A 15,333-nucleotide genomic window follows, 5' to 3' on the forward strand; every position below is an offset into this window, starting at 1 on the left:
CAAATTAGCCTGTTACTCCAGGTGTTTCTTGACTTCCTACTTTTGCATTCCAGTTCCCTATAATGAAAAAGACATCTTTTTTGAGTGTTAGTTCTAAAACGTCTTCTAGGTCTTCATAGAACCATTCAACTTCAGCTTCTTCAGCATTACTGGTTGGGGCATAGACTTGGATTACTGATATTGAATGGTTTGCCTTGGAAACGAACATAGATCATTCTGTCGTTTTTGAGATTGCATCCAAGTACTGCATTTCAGACTCTTTTGTTGACCATGATGGTTACTCCATTTCTTCTAAGGGATTCTTGCCCACAGTAGTAGATACAAAGTAGAAAGACATAATCTGAGTTAAATTCACCCATTCCAGTCCCTTTTAGTTCGCTGATTCCTAGAATGTCGACGTTCACTCTTGCCATCTCCTGTTTGACCACTTCCAGTTTGCCTTGATTCATGGACCTAACATTCCAGGTTCCTATGCAATACTGTTCTTTACAGCATCAGACCTTGCCTCTATCACCAGTCACATCCACAACTGGGTATTGTTTTTGCTTTGGCTCTATCTCTTCATTCTTTCTGGAGTTATTTCTCCACTGATCTCCAGTAGTATATTGGGCACTTACCGACCTGGGGAGTTCCTCTTTCGGTATCCTATCATTTTGCCTTTTCAAACTGTTCATGGGGTTCTCAAGGCAAGAATACTGAAGTGATTTGCCATTCCCTTCTCCAGTGGACCACATTCTGTCAGACTTCTCCACCATGACCCGCCTGTCTTGAAAAGGTCAATTTTCATTCCAATCCCAAAGAAAGGCAATGTCAAAGAATGTTCAAACTACCGCACAATTGTACTCATCCCACATGCTAGTAAAGTAATGCTCAAAATTCTCCAAGCCAGGCTTCAGCAACAAGCAATAAGTGAATTGTGAACTTCCAGATGTTCAAGCTGGTTTTAGAAAAGGCAGAGGAACCAGAGATCAAATTGCCAACATCCACTGGATCATGGAAAAAGGAAGAGAGTTCCAGAAAAACATCCATTTCTGCTTTATTGACTATGCCAAAGCCTTTGACTGTGTGGATCACAATGAACTGTGGAAAATTCTTCAAGAGATGGGAATACCAGACCACCTGACCTGCCTCCTGAGAAATCTGTATGCAGGTCAGGAAGCAACAGTTAGAACTGGACATGGAACAACAGACTGTTTCCAAAGAAGAAAAGGAGTACGTCAAGGCTGTATATTGTCACCCTGTTTATTTAACTTCTATGCAGAGTACATCATGAGAAATGCTGGGCTGGAAGAAGCACAAGCTGGAATCAAGATTGCTGGGAGAAATATCAATAACCTCAGATATGCAGATGACACCACCCTTATGGCAGAAAGTGAAGAGGAACTAAAAAGCCTCTTGATGAAGATGAAAGAGGAGAGTGAAAAAGTTGGGTTAAAGCTCAACATTCAGAAAACTAAGATCATGGCATCTGGTCCCATCACTTCATGGCAACTAGATGGGGAAACAGTGGAAACAGTGTCAGATGTTATTTTTTGGGGGTCCAAAATCACTGCAGATGGTGATTGCAGCCATGAAATTAAATGACGCTTACTCCTTGCAAGGAAAGTTATAACCAACCTAGATAGCATATTCAAAAGCAGAGACATTACTTTGCCAACAAAGGTCTGTCTAGTCAAGGCTATGGTTTTTCCAGTCGTCATATATGGATGTGAGAGTTGGACTGTGAAGAAAGCTGAGCACAGAATTGATGCTTTGGAACTGTGGTGTTGGAGAAGACTCTTGAGAGTCCCTTGGACTGCAAGGAGATCCAACCAGTCCACTCTAAAGGAGATCAGTCCTGGGTGTTCTTTGGAAGGACTGATGCTAAAGCTGAAACTCCAATACTTTGGCCACCTCATGTGAAGAGTTGACTCATTGGAAAAGACTCTGATGCTGGGAGGGACTAAGGGCAGGAGGAGAAGGGGACGAGAGAGGATGAGATGGCTGGATGGCATCACCGACTCGATGGACGTGAGTTTGAGTAAATTCCGGGAGTTGGTGATGGACAGGGTGGCCTGGCGTGCTGTGATTCATGGAGTCACAAAGAATCAGACACAACTGAGCAACTGAACTGATATGTGGAAACTAAAAAAAAAGCTACAAATGAAGTTACTTAAGAGATATATATTACAGACATAGAAAGTAAACTTTTGGTTACCAAAGGGTAAAGTGAGGGGGAGGGATAAATTAGGTTAGGGTTACTATATACACACTGCCATATATAAAATAGATAAACAACAAGGGCTTACTGTATAGCACAGGGAATTACAGTCAATCTTATAATAACCTATAACAGAAACAAATCTGAAAAAGAATATATAGTTATGTAAAATATGATATATATATAAAAACTGAATGGCTTTTATACCTGAAACACAGCACTGACTCTTTGTGACTCCATGGACTGTAGCCCACCAGGCTCCTCTGTCCATGAAATACTCCAGGAAAGATGGTAACAATAACCCGGTGTACGAGACAGCAAAAGAGACACTGATGTATAGAACAGTCTTATGGACTCTGTGGGAGAGGGAGAGGGTGGGAAGATTTGGGAGAATGGCAATGAAACATGTAAAATATCATGTAGGAAACGAGTTGCCAGTCCAGGTTCGATGCACGATGCTGGATGCTTGGGGCTGGTGCACTGGGACGGCCCAGAGGGATGGTATGGGGAGGGAGGAGGGAGGAGGGTTCGGGATGGGGAACACATGTATACCTGTGGCGGATTCATTTTGATATTTGGCAAAACTAATACAATTATGTAAAGTTTAAAAATAAAATAAAATTAGAAAAAAAAAAAAAAAGAATACTGGAGTAGGTAGCCATTCCCTTCTCCAGGGGATCTTTTCAACCCAGGGATCACCAGGTCTCTTGCATTGCAGGTGGATTCTTTACCACCTGAAACACCAGGGGAGCCCAAACAACAATACTTCAATTAAAAAACAAACAGAATTTAATTAAAAATTAAATTAGGAATAGTACAAGCAGCTTGTGGCCATGGCAAACACTCATTAAGGTGATAAGTGAGGAATTCCCTAGTGGTCCAGTGGTCAGGACTTGGCCCTTTCACTGCTAGGGCTCAGGTTTGATTCCTGGTTGGGGAACAAAGATCCCACGAGCCATGTAGTATGGCCCCCCAAAAGTGATATATGAATAGCTATAGCTTTGAGAAATATTGATTTGAAAGAAATCAGTAGATTTTGGGTCTGAGCTCATTCAACATCCACCAATTATTACGGATATTGTCACTTAACCTCTTCAAGTCTTAATGTCTTCATCTGCAAAATGGGGAAAATAACAGTACCTGTGTCACAGGGCCGTTAGTGCGGGCCTGGTGCAGAGGAAGGGGTGAAACCCTAACCTGAGGCAGGACTTGATATTCTGAAGGCACTTTTGTAAGCTGAGTGTCTGAAAGCCAAGTGTGTGCGTGCTCAGCTGCATCTGACTCTGAGACCTCACGGATTGTAGCCCGCCAGGCTCCTCTGTCCATGGGATTTCCCAGGCAAGAATACTGAAGTGGGTTGCCATTCCCTTCTCCAGGGGATCTTCCTGACCCAGGGATCGAACCCGTCTCTTGCATCTCCTGCATTGGCAGGATTTTTACCACTGTACCATCTGGGAAGTCCATAGAAAGCCACACACAAGTGGCCAAATGTTAAATGAAGTGGCTCATTTCCAGAAAACAAATGTTTTACAATTCCTAATCAAGGTCTGTATAAACAGTTTCCCTCTGGCTCATTCCTCCTAACCAGGGAGAAACATCCAGGCATTTCTCTTCCACAGAGGAACTTGGCTCAGGTGCCTGGAGTGCAGAGAGGAAAGGGGACCACCCTACCACCAAGGCAGGAGACAGACCAGGACAGCCCACTCCCCAATTCCTAGGGAGGATTCTTTTTTTTGGCTGTGCTGGGTGTTAGATGTGGCATGTGGGAGCTTTAGCTGCCACCTGCAAACTCTTAGTTGCGGCACATGGGATCTAGTTCCCTGACCAGGGATTGAACCCAGGCCCCCTCCATTGGGAGCACAGAGTCAGCCACTGGACCACCATGGAAGGCCCTGGGGAGGACTCTCGATGACCGTGGAGCCCCATCTCAGTACCGAGCTCAGGCTCAGCCTGCCACAGGCTGGGGTGCAGCTGAGGCCTGGGCGGAAGGGAGGCTAGGCCAGGCAGTTGGCAGAGGCAGGCTCCCCTCTGGGGGGTGGTAGGAAATGTAGTGGGAGGCACCTTCCTCCTTCCATTCAATCTGCTTCCACACCCACCCGCCCCCCACTCCATTTAACCCTGGAGTCCATAACTCTGACCCACCAACTCCTCCAGCCAGGGCCCCGAGGCACAGCTCTCCTGTGGAGCCGCCACCCCTGGGCCGGCAGCCTCACCTGAGGGACCGCCCTGGCCTGGGCTCAGACACAGAACAGACAAGGCACCTAGGGGCTCCACTGAGGCAACCGGGACTCGTCACCACCCAGACTGTCACCTGAATCTTTAAATGAAAGACCTTAGGCAGCATTTTTTAGCCAAGTGGCAATACCAGGTATCCTGTCAGCAAGAATTTTATCTTAGTTACTGGAATAATGGACTGTTTAATACACCCCTTGCTGAGTGTACAAGAAACCTTTTAAACCCATTGTAGGTCCATTTCTGCTAAGGAAAAAGAAACCCAAAAAAGGAAAAAAAAATTGAGTTTTAGCTTTAATTTTTATCCAAGTTATACATTAATGTAGTTTGACATATCACAATGCTCCACAAGGTTTGTTACGATAAAGCAAAGCAGCAGGTTCCTGTCTCCCCCACTGCCTTTCCCCATCTCCGAGGCAACCAGTTTCCCCTCTGTTGGGTTTTAGTTTTGATATTTACCACTGTTTCTAAATTATATATTTTTCAATTTAAAAATTTATTTATTTATTCTTGGCTGTGCTGGGTCTTCGCTGTTGCCAGCTTTTTCTCTAGTCGTGACAAGCAGGGGCAACTCTCTCGTTGACATGCCTGGGTTTCCCACTGCAGTGGCTTCTCTTGTTGAGGACCGGCTCTAGGGGGAGCGGGCTTCAGCAGTTTCGGCTTCCGTTCTCTATAGCACAGGCTCAGTGGTTCGTGTGCACGGACTTAGTTGTTCCGTGGTTTGTGGGATCTTTCTGGACCAGGAATCAAACTGGCGTCTTCTGCATTGGCAGGCTGACTCTTTACCACCAAGCCACCAGGGAATCCCCATTTTTCAATGTGAAACTACATTTATTGATATTCTGCGGTTGATGGTTGTGTCACAAACCAAAACAGCCTTGAGGAAGAACAACAGTTAATTCGATCACAAACCTGAGACTTGGGCGGGACTTGGAGGGAGTAGCTTGGGTTTACTCTGGGAACCATTAGCCAGGGTGGCTGGACTGGACATGGGGTCAGAACAGGCAGCTTCCGGAAACCGAGGCCCCCTAAAACCGAGTTCCTCGGCCGTATTTATGACAAACCTCCCCACCCCAGTCCTTTATTCCTTTTCTCGTTCTGTCCCCGTTCCCCTCAGGATTGCAGAGGATCAAAGGAAACGGGAACTGAAACTGAGCCGGACCCTGTGAAGTCTTTCTGGGTACAAAAGCCCCACTGTGTCCCCCATTTCTTGTTTGTAGGAGTAAAGTCTCCGAGGCCTTCCTTGAGTTCCAAAGAACAGGCTCAAGCAGTTACTAACTAGACAGGCGAGGGAATGTGGAAACAGAGGAAGCAGTCAAGCAAGGAAAGTAAGAAGTGCCTAGGGACTTCCCCGGTGGTCCAGTGGTTAACACGCCGCACTCTGAATGCAGAGGGCTGGAGTTCGATCCCTAGTCAGGGAAGTAGATCCCGCATGCCTCAACTGATTTTCCCTCATGCCACAACTAAGACTTGGTGCAGCCAAATAAATAAAATTTTAAAAACAGAAAAGAAGACGAGCTTAAACAACAGTCACAGAACACCTAGTTCCTCCTCAAGGTTATACCTAACAACCTGACACAAATCTCTGAGTTGTTCTGCAGGAATGAAGCCTGCCTGCTACCCGCCCCTGCCCAGGTGGAGGATGGTGACCACATGCTGACTCCAAGCAGTCAGACCCCAGACTGCCTGGAACCAGGAGGTTGATAACTGAGATTCCCAAAACAGCACCTGGACCACCAGCCAATCAGAAGAAGGTCCATGAGCAGATCATGCACCTCAGACCCTCACTCCTGATGTTGCCTTTAAAACCCTCCCCTGAAAGCCATCATGGAGTATGGGTCTTTTGAGTATGAGTTGCCCTTCCTCCTTGTTTGGCACCTGCAAAAAACTTTGCTTCCCCACAAGCAATGTCAGTAGATGGGCTTTGCTGCTCGCTGGTATAAAGAAAGTTGAGTGCTGAAGAATTGACGCTTTTGAACTATGGCACTGGAGAAGACTCTTGAGTCCTTTGGACTGCAAGGAGATCAAACCAGTCCATCCTAAAGGAAATCAGTCTTGAATATCCATTGGAAGGAATGATGCTGAAGCTGAAGTTCCAATACTTTGGCCACCTGATGTGAAGAACTGACTCATTTGAAAAGACCCTGATGCTGGGAAAGATTGAAAGCAGGAGAAGGGGACGACAGAGGATGAGATGGTTGGATGACACCACTGACTTGATGGACGTGAGTTTGAGTAAGCTCCGGGAGTTGGTGATGGACAGGGAGGCCTGGCGTGCTGCAGTCCATGGGGTCAGAGAGTCAGACACGACTGAGCGACTGAACTGAACTAACTGAACTGGGGGAGGGGAGCCAAGTTCCCTTTGGTAACATCCTGAGGCTTTAAGAATATTCCTATCTTGATTGCGAAGAAAAAAAACCTAATGTGAAGCAGCTTCGGGGGAAGGGAATTGACGGGAAGGCTCCTGGTGGTGGGTGAACCACCAGACGGCAGAGAAGCCCCCCACGTGGCGGCCCTCCAGGTCTCCTGGGGCGGAAACCTGGTGCCTCCGTGGCTCTCGGTCTCCCTTCTCTGAGCCGCTTCCCTTCCTCCTGGGGTCCACTGCTTCCTTCACAGTGACTTTCTGGAAACTCAGGCTTCTGTATCTTGCAGCATACCATCCTGGGGAGAGACTGACCCCTTCCCCCAATTCTAGTTAGGAGACCCCAAAATGGGCCAGGTGTCCACTCCATTGGAGTCCCATCAGAGATGTCATGGTACAGAATGGTGGCTCCTAGTAACCTGAGAAGGTGGGAGGAATGGGCTAGAAGCTGGGGAGCAGGTCCCACAAAGACATGAGTCCACTGGGGAGACAGCCCTAGAGGCCCCCTTCACTGACCAAGCCCACTCCGGCCTTAAGGGGTGCCTACAAGTGGCCCCAGGCAGCTCCTGGGCATCTCAGCCACACATGCCCCCTCCTCAGCGCTGGTTTTCCTCCCCCGCCGTCCACACCACACTCACCACCTGCCACTCTAGAAACAACTTCCCCTCCCAACCCCACGCTCCCCAAGGACATGAGCACAGGGAGGCTCTCAACGGTTGTTGACAAACGAGTGAAGGACAAAGGTCACATCACGTCACAGCCCTGATGAGATCCTCCCCTGACTCTGACGGCCTTTAGCACAGAGTCAAGCTCTCGGGCTGGTGAAGGTGGCCCGTGGGGACCTACCTGTTCCTACCTCACCAGCGTCTCCTTGCCCGTCCTCTGGGCACCCTCCGACCCTGGTGACCCCTGCCCTTCATGGCTCATGTCAGAAAGCTTGGAGTCTCAGCTCCTTCACACACGCAGGCCAGGGGCCGGCGCTTTCTTTCTCTGAGCGCCACCCCTTCTTGGCTAGAAACACACACCTCAGCCTCTGAACCTCACTAGAACCTTGTCCTGCGGTGACATCCTTTGCATCTACACGTCCCTGCCCGCAGTGCCCTGAGGTGGGTCCCTGAGGAGACATGCAGGTGCTCTGGGGCAGCTGAAGGAATGACAGGCTTCCTTTTGGACAGTTTTTTTTTTTTTTGCTGTCTTGGGTCTTCACTGCTGCGAGGGCTTTCTCTAGTTGCTGCGAGCAGGGCTACTCTGTGTTGGGAGCACCGTCCCCAGAGTGCACGGGCTTCAGGAGCTGCAGCATGTGGGCTTAGGAGTTGTGGCTGGCAGGCCTAGCTGCTCTGTGGCATGTGGGATCTTCTTGGACCAGGAATCTGTACCTATCCACTGTACCACCAGAAAGTCTCTTTGACAAGCTTTGTGTCTCGTCACCGCCTTTATCCACAGCCCCCTAACCCCAAGTGAGGGGCCACAATGGCAGTCTCTCTCACTGAGACTGGGGGTGTGTCCCCAGCGCACGGCACTCGGGTGGTGTCCACGACACCTGCCATCTGAGCAGATGTGGATGAAGGACACGGCTGCAGTCAGGTGGTAAGAGTACTGGGCCACTTGCTCTGGGCCTTCAGGCCAGGGGTGTGGGGCGGGCAGGTGCCAAACGCTGGGCCTGGCTGGAGACCTGCCCCCTTTCTGGGTGCGGCTCCCCTTCTGTAAATGGGAGGAGGTGCTAGGGTTGCTACGGGTCCCTCAGCTCTGGGCCCATCAGGGCGAGGCCAGTCTCTGCCTCCCCGGCAAGTCCAGGCAGCAAACACCTTGCCTGCTGAACAAGCTGGCTACGCTTCACCGGGGTCCGGGGCTCTGGGGCCGTGAGGAAGGGTGTCCAGCCTGGGGCCATGCTGCCCTGGACCCACCCAGCATGCTGACCCAGCTCTGCCCTGAGGGTGTCCCTCTGAGGAGGCTCTCCTCTGCCCTCGGGTCCCAGGCTCCGTGGGTGGCCCTCGGGGACAGCTGGAGGAGAGGGGGCTGATCCCCCCGAGGCAGGGTGTGGGGGGCAGGTGGAGATGTCTCACCCTCGGGCTCTCAGTCAGGCTGCCCGGGCTGCAGAAACCCCTTCACCCATCACCAAACCACCAGACCTCACCTATTTCCCTTCCAGAGCCCCGGCCTTGGCAGTGGGGGTGTCACAGGATCCCGGCCCCTCTCTGAGGCCATGGGGTGCAGGAAGTGGGGGGTGGGGATGGACACAGGGAGATGGGTGCGCTTGCTGTCTGGCATTCTAATTCCATTTCTAATCAGCCAGACTGAGGCCCTGGCGTCCATCTGCCATGCGGCCAGCTCCGTGAATCTTCCTGGACCTGATGGGAGATTCCTGAGGGCGGCTGCCCTGGCTGAGCCGTGAGGGGTGGAGCCAGGCCAGGCCCCACGTCCTGGGTCTAAGGGGCACCCAGCTGCCCCACACACCAGACAGCACTTCACACTTGATTTTATTCCACGACACTGATTTGCTGAAAACCCCTGGTTTCCTGGGCAGGGGCGGGCAGTGGGTAACCGGGCAGAAGGCGGGCTGGCCTCCGGGAGGACCGGGTCTAGCTCTGGGCAGCTGAGCACCGGCCAGGCCTCAGCCTTCTGTCCGGCCAGCCCCACCCTCTACCCCCTCCAGCTTAAAAACTGCGCTGCAGAAATAGAACAGGATGAAAAAATAAAAACAAAACCCTGAGTTGTTAAAAACCAAATTAAAAAAAAAATCCCCGTTGGTGTCAAAAGGTCCTATTCCTAAAAACCAGCAGGGGCGGAGGGGCAGGGGTGGAGAGGGGTGTGGCCAGGCTGGTGGCTTCAGTCTTGCTCCTCCTTGTGGTTACCACACCCCAGCTGGTCCTGCGGGTCTAGGAGGCCCTCGGTGCCCGGTCTCTTCAGGACAGCACTGTACTTGAGGGCGGTGGCCTCTGCCTGCAGCACCACCTCCACCAGGTTGAAGATGGTGATGACCTGAGGGTGAGAAGGGCCCGGCAGGGTGACTGGGGAGGGCCCGGCCAGGGGCACAGCAGGGGCTGGGGCTGGGGCTTCAGGCAAAGCCCAGCTCTGCCAGTCCACCCGGCTGGGCCCCAGGGGCCCTGGCCCTGCCTGTCTCGGCCTCCACGGGCCCGTCAGTAAGCCGTGCTCGTTCAAGGACTGAGGAGGCCGTGGGGTCCTGGTGAGAAGGGAAGGAGCCCGATGCTGCTGTGTGCGACGCCTAGTGGAGGCCGCGCAGTGCCAGGGAGAAAACTTCACCATCTGGGTCTGGCCTCTGAGGCCCGCTGTAGGTGAAATCTGTCCTCCTGGGTAGGAGGTCTACACAGCGTTCATCAGAGTCTCGAAAGGACCCCAAAGCTGAGGACCCCCTGCTTTAGAGGGGCAGGCGGAGGCCCGGCCTCTCCCCAGAGTGGCGATCCCAGGAGGCCGGGCCCACAGGGTGGGGAAGGGGGGAACCTGAGTTCCCACCCAGGGTTGAGGGGAGCTGGGTGCAGGGTGGGGGCAGGGGGACCTAGGAGGGGAGCCCTGAAGAGGATACCCCATGAGGCAGGAGGGGGCTCGCCAAAGAGCTGGGCAGACAGGGATGCGGCGCGGATCTGGGAAGGCAGCCCCACCCTCGCCTCACCTGCTGTACTGGCTCCTGTTCCAAGTCCTCGGGCTCCCAGACTAGTGTCAGCTCCGGCTTCTTGCCCACCTTCTGGAAATGGTGGGACCGCAGGGGCAGCATCTGTGTGTGGGGGGGCAGGGGCGGTGCACACGCCTGTGCTTCAGGACTCAGGCTCCAGGCACCACCTCTTAACCTCTGACCCTGCAAGGTCTCCTCTCCCCCCAGTGCTTGGAAGCAGTCCCCGCCTTGGCCCACCTCTGACTGACCCGTGATGGAGCTCTCCGCCCTGCCGCCCGGCTCTGGGCTGCTTGACCTTTGATGGGGGAGGACCCCCCAACCTTCGCCTCTTGCCTCTGGCGCACTTCCGGGAGGCCACCTTCGCCAAGGGGCAGGGGCGGGGAGGGGCTGGGGGCTCCGTGTATTGCTGGGGCAGGTGGCAGCCCTGTCCACCTCATCAGGGACTGTTCATGCAGGTGGAGGTGGACCGGGCACCTGGGGCTGGAGGGCCGCCACCCCTCCCAGCCTGGGTCTGTTAGCACAGACAGAGGAGGGGCTGGGCTGTGAGCAGAGACAACCGAGACCTGAATCCCACTGTGTCGATGAACTTCAGGACAAGAGCCCAGTGTTTTTCCTGGCTGCATCGTGCAGCTTGTGGGACCTTCGTTCCCTGACTGGGGATCGAACCCTTGCCTTCAGTAATGAAAGTGCAGAGCCCTAACCACTGGACAGCCAGGGGAATTCCCAACAGGAGCCCGACTTGATTCCTGCTGGACTCCATGTTGTCTCCCTGCTTTAGTCCATTCTATTTATACTGTGTTTATTCCACACTCCATGCTGGGCTCTGCACTCCCCAAAGTGCTCTGGGTGTCAGGAAATCACAGCCGGGGTCAGAGGTCTGCTAGAACAGGTTCCTCAGGTGGCCTTGGACTGGCACCAACTACCCTCAGAAAGAACCTCAAACAGAGTGCCCCCAGAGTGGGACAGAGACAAAGGCTGGCCTCTTCCTTCTTTTCAGGAGACACAGCTTCCAGCGTGGCCTAGGGCCATTCTCTCTGATCTTTCCTTTTCTCATGTTCCTTAAAAAAAAATGTCTCCTAAACCTGCCTTCCCTGCAGCCTACACTGGTTTGGGACGGACCTGGTCTCTGGTTGCTCGAGTCCTTGGGAAAGAGGCCCAAGGCCGACCTTTGACCTGGACCCCTGGCCCCAGGCAGGACCCCTGAGTGTCTCAGTAGGCCCATTCGGTGGACTTGGTGCTGCCACAGCTAAGTGAGGTCAGTGTCACCACCTCATGTGGACAGGGATGGGGGCTCTTGGCCTAGGCTCCCATCCTGCCTGCTCCTGAGTCTAATGAGGGCTGTCCCTGGGCCGAGACCACAGCAGATGCTGGGAAAATGAAGTAGACCTGCAGCGGGAACAGGGACAGGCAGGTGGGAAGGAAGTGTGCTGAGTGGACACAGCTTGGTGCTCCCTCTGCCCTCCCATCCTGACTCCCCTGGGGCCCAGAGCATCCTGATTCAGCCCACAGCATCCCGACTCCTCCCTGGGGCCCAGAGCATCCTCAATCAGCCCAGAGCATCCCAACCCCTCTGGGGCCCAGAGCGTCCTCAATCAGCCCAGAGCATCCCGACTCCTCCCTGGGGCCCAGAGCATCCCGACTCCCCAGGAGCCCGGCACTCACGTTACAGTAGACGCGCTTCTGCACCCCATAGCGCAGCACCAGCACGTCGAAGGCTTGGTTCAGGACGCCCATCACCATGGCTTCTGACTCCAGGGGGCCACTCTCCTGCGGGGGCAGGGCTCCAGCCAGGGCTCGGCCAAGGAATGTGGCGTTTCCCTGGGGTCCACCCCAGCTGCTAAAGGGCCCGGACTCCCAGGGGGACTCCTTGTGTAGGCGCCAGGCGGGGTGGTGGGGCGCAGGGAGGGAAAGGGGCGGGGACAGCTGGTGGCCTCACCCTGACCAGAATGGCGAAGAAGAGGCCGGTGCTGAGCTCCTGCACGCGCTTGGATGCCATGCGGCGGTCATTGCAGTGGTCGGCCTGCTTCTGCAGGGAGTCGGGCTCCACGTCTGGAAGCTCCCGGTAGCCTGGACAGAGCATGGTCTGGGGTTGATGGGAGGGCGCCCTCTGTGCACCAGTCAAGGCGCGGGGAGCAGCAGCACAGTGCCACTGGCCCAGGCGGAGTGAGGCCTGCCTGTGCTGGGCTCAGGAGGGCCAAGAACGGGGTGTGGCCACGGTCAAGGCCCTGGGGCCCCGAGCATGTGCTCATAGGGAGAGGTTCTGGGCACAGGCTGCCCTGCGGCTCAGGGTGCCCACCCCACCCAGCAAGGCCTCCCCAGGGATGGCATGTGGTCTCTAGCCGCCAGGCACCCACTCTGGGCATGGCTGGCATCGCCCCCCCTGGCTGCCCCCTTACCCAGCGCACTGGCCAGAAGGCGGTGAACCAGGACATCCGCGAAACGGCGGATCGGGGAGGTGAAGTGCGTGTAGAGCGGCACGTTGAGGGCGTAGTGGCGGAACTGGGCTGGGTCCCGCAGAGCTCCTGAGCAGAAGTACACAGCCATCTGGGGGGTGGGGGGAGAAACGGGGGGGAACCTCAGGGCTGGGCCGGACCAGGTTGGGGCCCGGTATACTCTGCAAGCCTGGGAGACTCACCAGGAGGGGCGCTGGGGGCATGGGCCCACCTGCCAGGCTGTGGACAGCTGAACAAAGCTGGGGAGGCCTGCAGAGACCAGGGACTGTTCCATGTGAGGCAGGGGGGTGGAGGTGGGGGTGGAGTGGTGGTGGTTATCCTTGGGGTTGCCATGGGGCTGACTGGAGTCATGGGGGCCCTCACCCCTCTCCTGCTGAGGCCCAGTGTGGGGCTTACCTAGACCCCTCTGCTGGGGATTGGAAGTGGAGTCACTGGGGTGGGGGGTGGCGGGGGAAGGATGTGTGCTTCTTGCTGCTGCTGTTGCTAAGTCACGTCAGTCGTGTTGGACTCTGTGTGACCCCATAGACGACAGCCCACCAGGCTCCCCCATCCCTGGGATTCTCCAGGAAAGAACACTGGAGTGGGTTGCCATTTCCTTCTCCAATGCATGAAAGTGAAAAGTGAAAGTGAAGTTGCTCAGTCGTGTCCGACTCTTAGTGACCCCATGGACTGCAGCCCACCAGGCTCCTCCGTCCATGGGATTTTCCAGGCAAGAGTACTGGAGTGGGGTGCCATTGCCTTCTCCAGTGCTTCTTGCTAGGAACCCTTAAGATGTTGAAAGGCCTCCTCTCTCAGAGTCCTGGGGGAGCAGCTGTGCAAGCCCTCGGGGAGGTGGGGAGAAGGACAGGGGGACCACGGGCTGAAGTCAGAGGACTTCAGGGAGGAGCTGGACTCATCCTCGTGCACAGGAGCTCACTGCTGGGTTTTAGGGGCTGTTACTGCCAGGACCCAGGAGGAAGGAACAGTTCTGGTTGCCCCTCCCTAGGACGGGGCTGGGGGTGGCTATGCGGGAAACCATGGCCATGCCGGGCCAGGGGCCAGAAGTGTCCTTCATCAGGACACAAGCCCGATGGCCCCATGTGGCCAGAGTGCAAGGTAGGAGAGAAGGTCCAGGATGCCCCTACCCAGAGCAAAACAGGTGCCTGGCTTGTCCTCTCTGGCCCTGGCCCTGACTTGGGTCATGACTCACCAACCTCCAGCCCTCTGGCCCTGACTCCTGACCTGCTGACGGCCACGCCTGCACCCTGGCACCCCTGTGCCCCCAAGGCTTGACCTTTCGTTAGCCAAGGGAGGCAGCAGTTGGTCAGCCTCCCAACCTTGGCCCTTCTTGTCTCTAACAACTTGTCTTGAGACCAAGACCCTGAGTGCTGAGGTCAGAAGGGCCTCCTGTAGGGCAGGAGTTAGGACTGAGGCTCAGGGGGAGACACTGAGTGTCAGTGGGGAAACAGCAAACAGCCCGGCTCCCATGGTGCAGCTGTGCTGATAGCCTGGGCCACGGTCCCTGGAGACGCCATGATGCCCGGGAGCCAGTGACCAGGCTTCTCGGCCAGGAACTCAGTCACACCCACGTGTATTCACTCGCTCCCTCCCTTGCCTCACACTCACACCCTCACACTCTCTCATACCCTCCTGTGTGTTGGGACAAACGCACAGCCAGCTCCACTTACTCTGTGATCGAAGGTCCTGGAAGCCAGGACGCAGCTGGAGCAGACCTGCCCTGCTGCCCAGCTCCGCTTCCCTTCTGGTCCCCCTGGGCCCTGGTTACGTCTGGGGTGAGTCAACGAGGGAGGTGGGAGCCGCCTCCCCCGAGAGCCACGTTTGGCCTTTGTCATCAGCAGTGGCCCAGGTCCCCAGATGAGCTGGGTGAGGAGGACGGAGGGCCCTGGCCCCCTTCCTGGGCAGTGGGGGTGTCTCTGGGCAGGGTGAGATGGATGAGGACCCAGAAATGGGGCAGAGACAGAGGACCAGGCACCCTGGTCTCTCTGGTCCCTCCCTGAGATCAGATCCCAGGCCGAGGCTGGTCTCTGAGGTCACTGCAGGCGAGGCCAGGGTGAGTCTGGTCTTTGTCAGGCTCTGGGTGACTGAGGACGGGACCCCTTCCCTTGGAGCTTCAGGGCTGGGTTTACCTTGAGGGTGAGTGGCTTCCAGAGGCTGGTGGAGGAAATGGGGTCCCCACTGGCCTCGTTTGTGGTGTCAAGCCCAGTGGCCAGAGATGCACGCCCTCCCTCTCCATTGGTGGTGGGGGTGCTTTATGGTGCCCGGTGTGGGGCAGACATTTGTGAGTGGGGGCAGGGTTATGGCTGCTGCTGCTGCTGAGTCGCTTCAGTCGTGTCCGACTCTGTGCGACCCCACAGACAGCAGCCCACCAGCCTCCCCCGTCCCTGGGATTCTCCAGGCAAGAACACTGGAGTGGGTTGCCATTTCCTTCTCCAGTGCATGAAAGTGAAGAGTGAAAGTG

At 54.9% G+C, this 15,333-nt stretch overlaps 1 protein-coding gene across 3 annotated transcripts in view; it reads right to left on the minus strand.

Annotated features, from left to right (window-relative positions):
- Nucleotides 1-4,337: 4,337 nt before the first annotated feature.
- The window catches only part of DIS3L2 (DIS3 like 3'-5' exoribonuclease 2), a 356,855-nt gene continuing 345,859 nt past the window's right edge, over nucleotides 4,338-15,333 (minus strand). For all 3 annotated transcript variants that reach the window (XM_005906404.2, XM_070385152.1, XM_070385160.1), the window contains 5 exons: nucleotides 12,819-12,966; nucleotides 12,359-12,489; nucleotides 12,085-12,189; nucleotides 10,423-10,524; nucleotides 4,338-9,773 (listed from right to left, as the gene is read on the minus strand). In XM_005906404.2, the coding sequence (XP_005906466.2) occupies nucleotides 9,621-9,773; nucleotides 10,423-10,524; nucleotides 12,085-12,189; nucleotides 12,359-12,489; nucleotides 12,819-12,966 (639 nt within the window). In that variant the 3' untranslated portion in view covers nucleotides 4,338-9,620. The remainder of the gene's footprint in view (nucleotides 9,774-10,422; nucleotides 10,525-12,084; nucleotides 12,190-12,358; nucleotides 12,490-12,818; nucleotides 12,967-15,333) is intronic.

The sequence above is a fragment of the Bos mutus genome, chromosome 2, assembly GCF_027580195.1.
Source record: "Bos mutus isolate GX-2022 chromosome 2, NWIPB_WYAK_1.1, whole genome shotgun sequence".
Lineage (NCBI taxonomy): Eukaryota > Metazoa > Chordata > Mammalia > Artiodactyla > Bovidae > Bos > Bos mutus.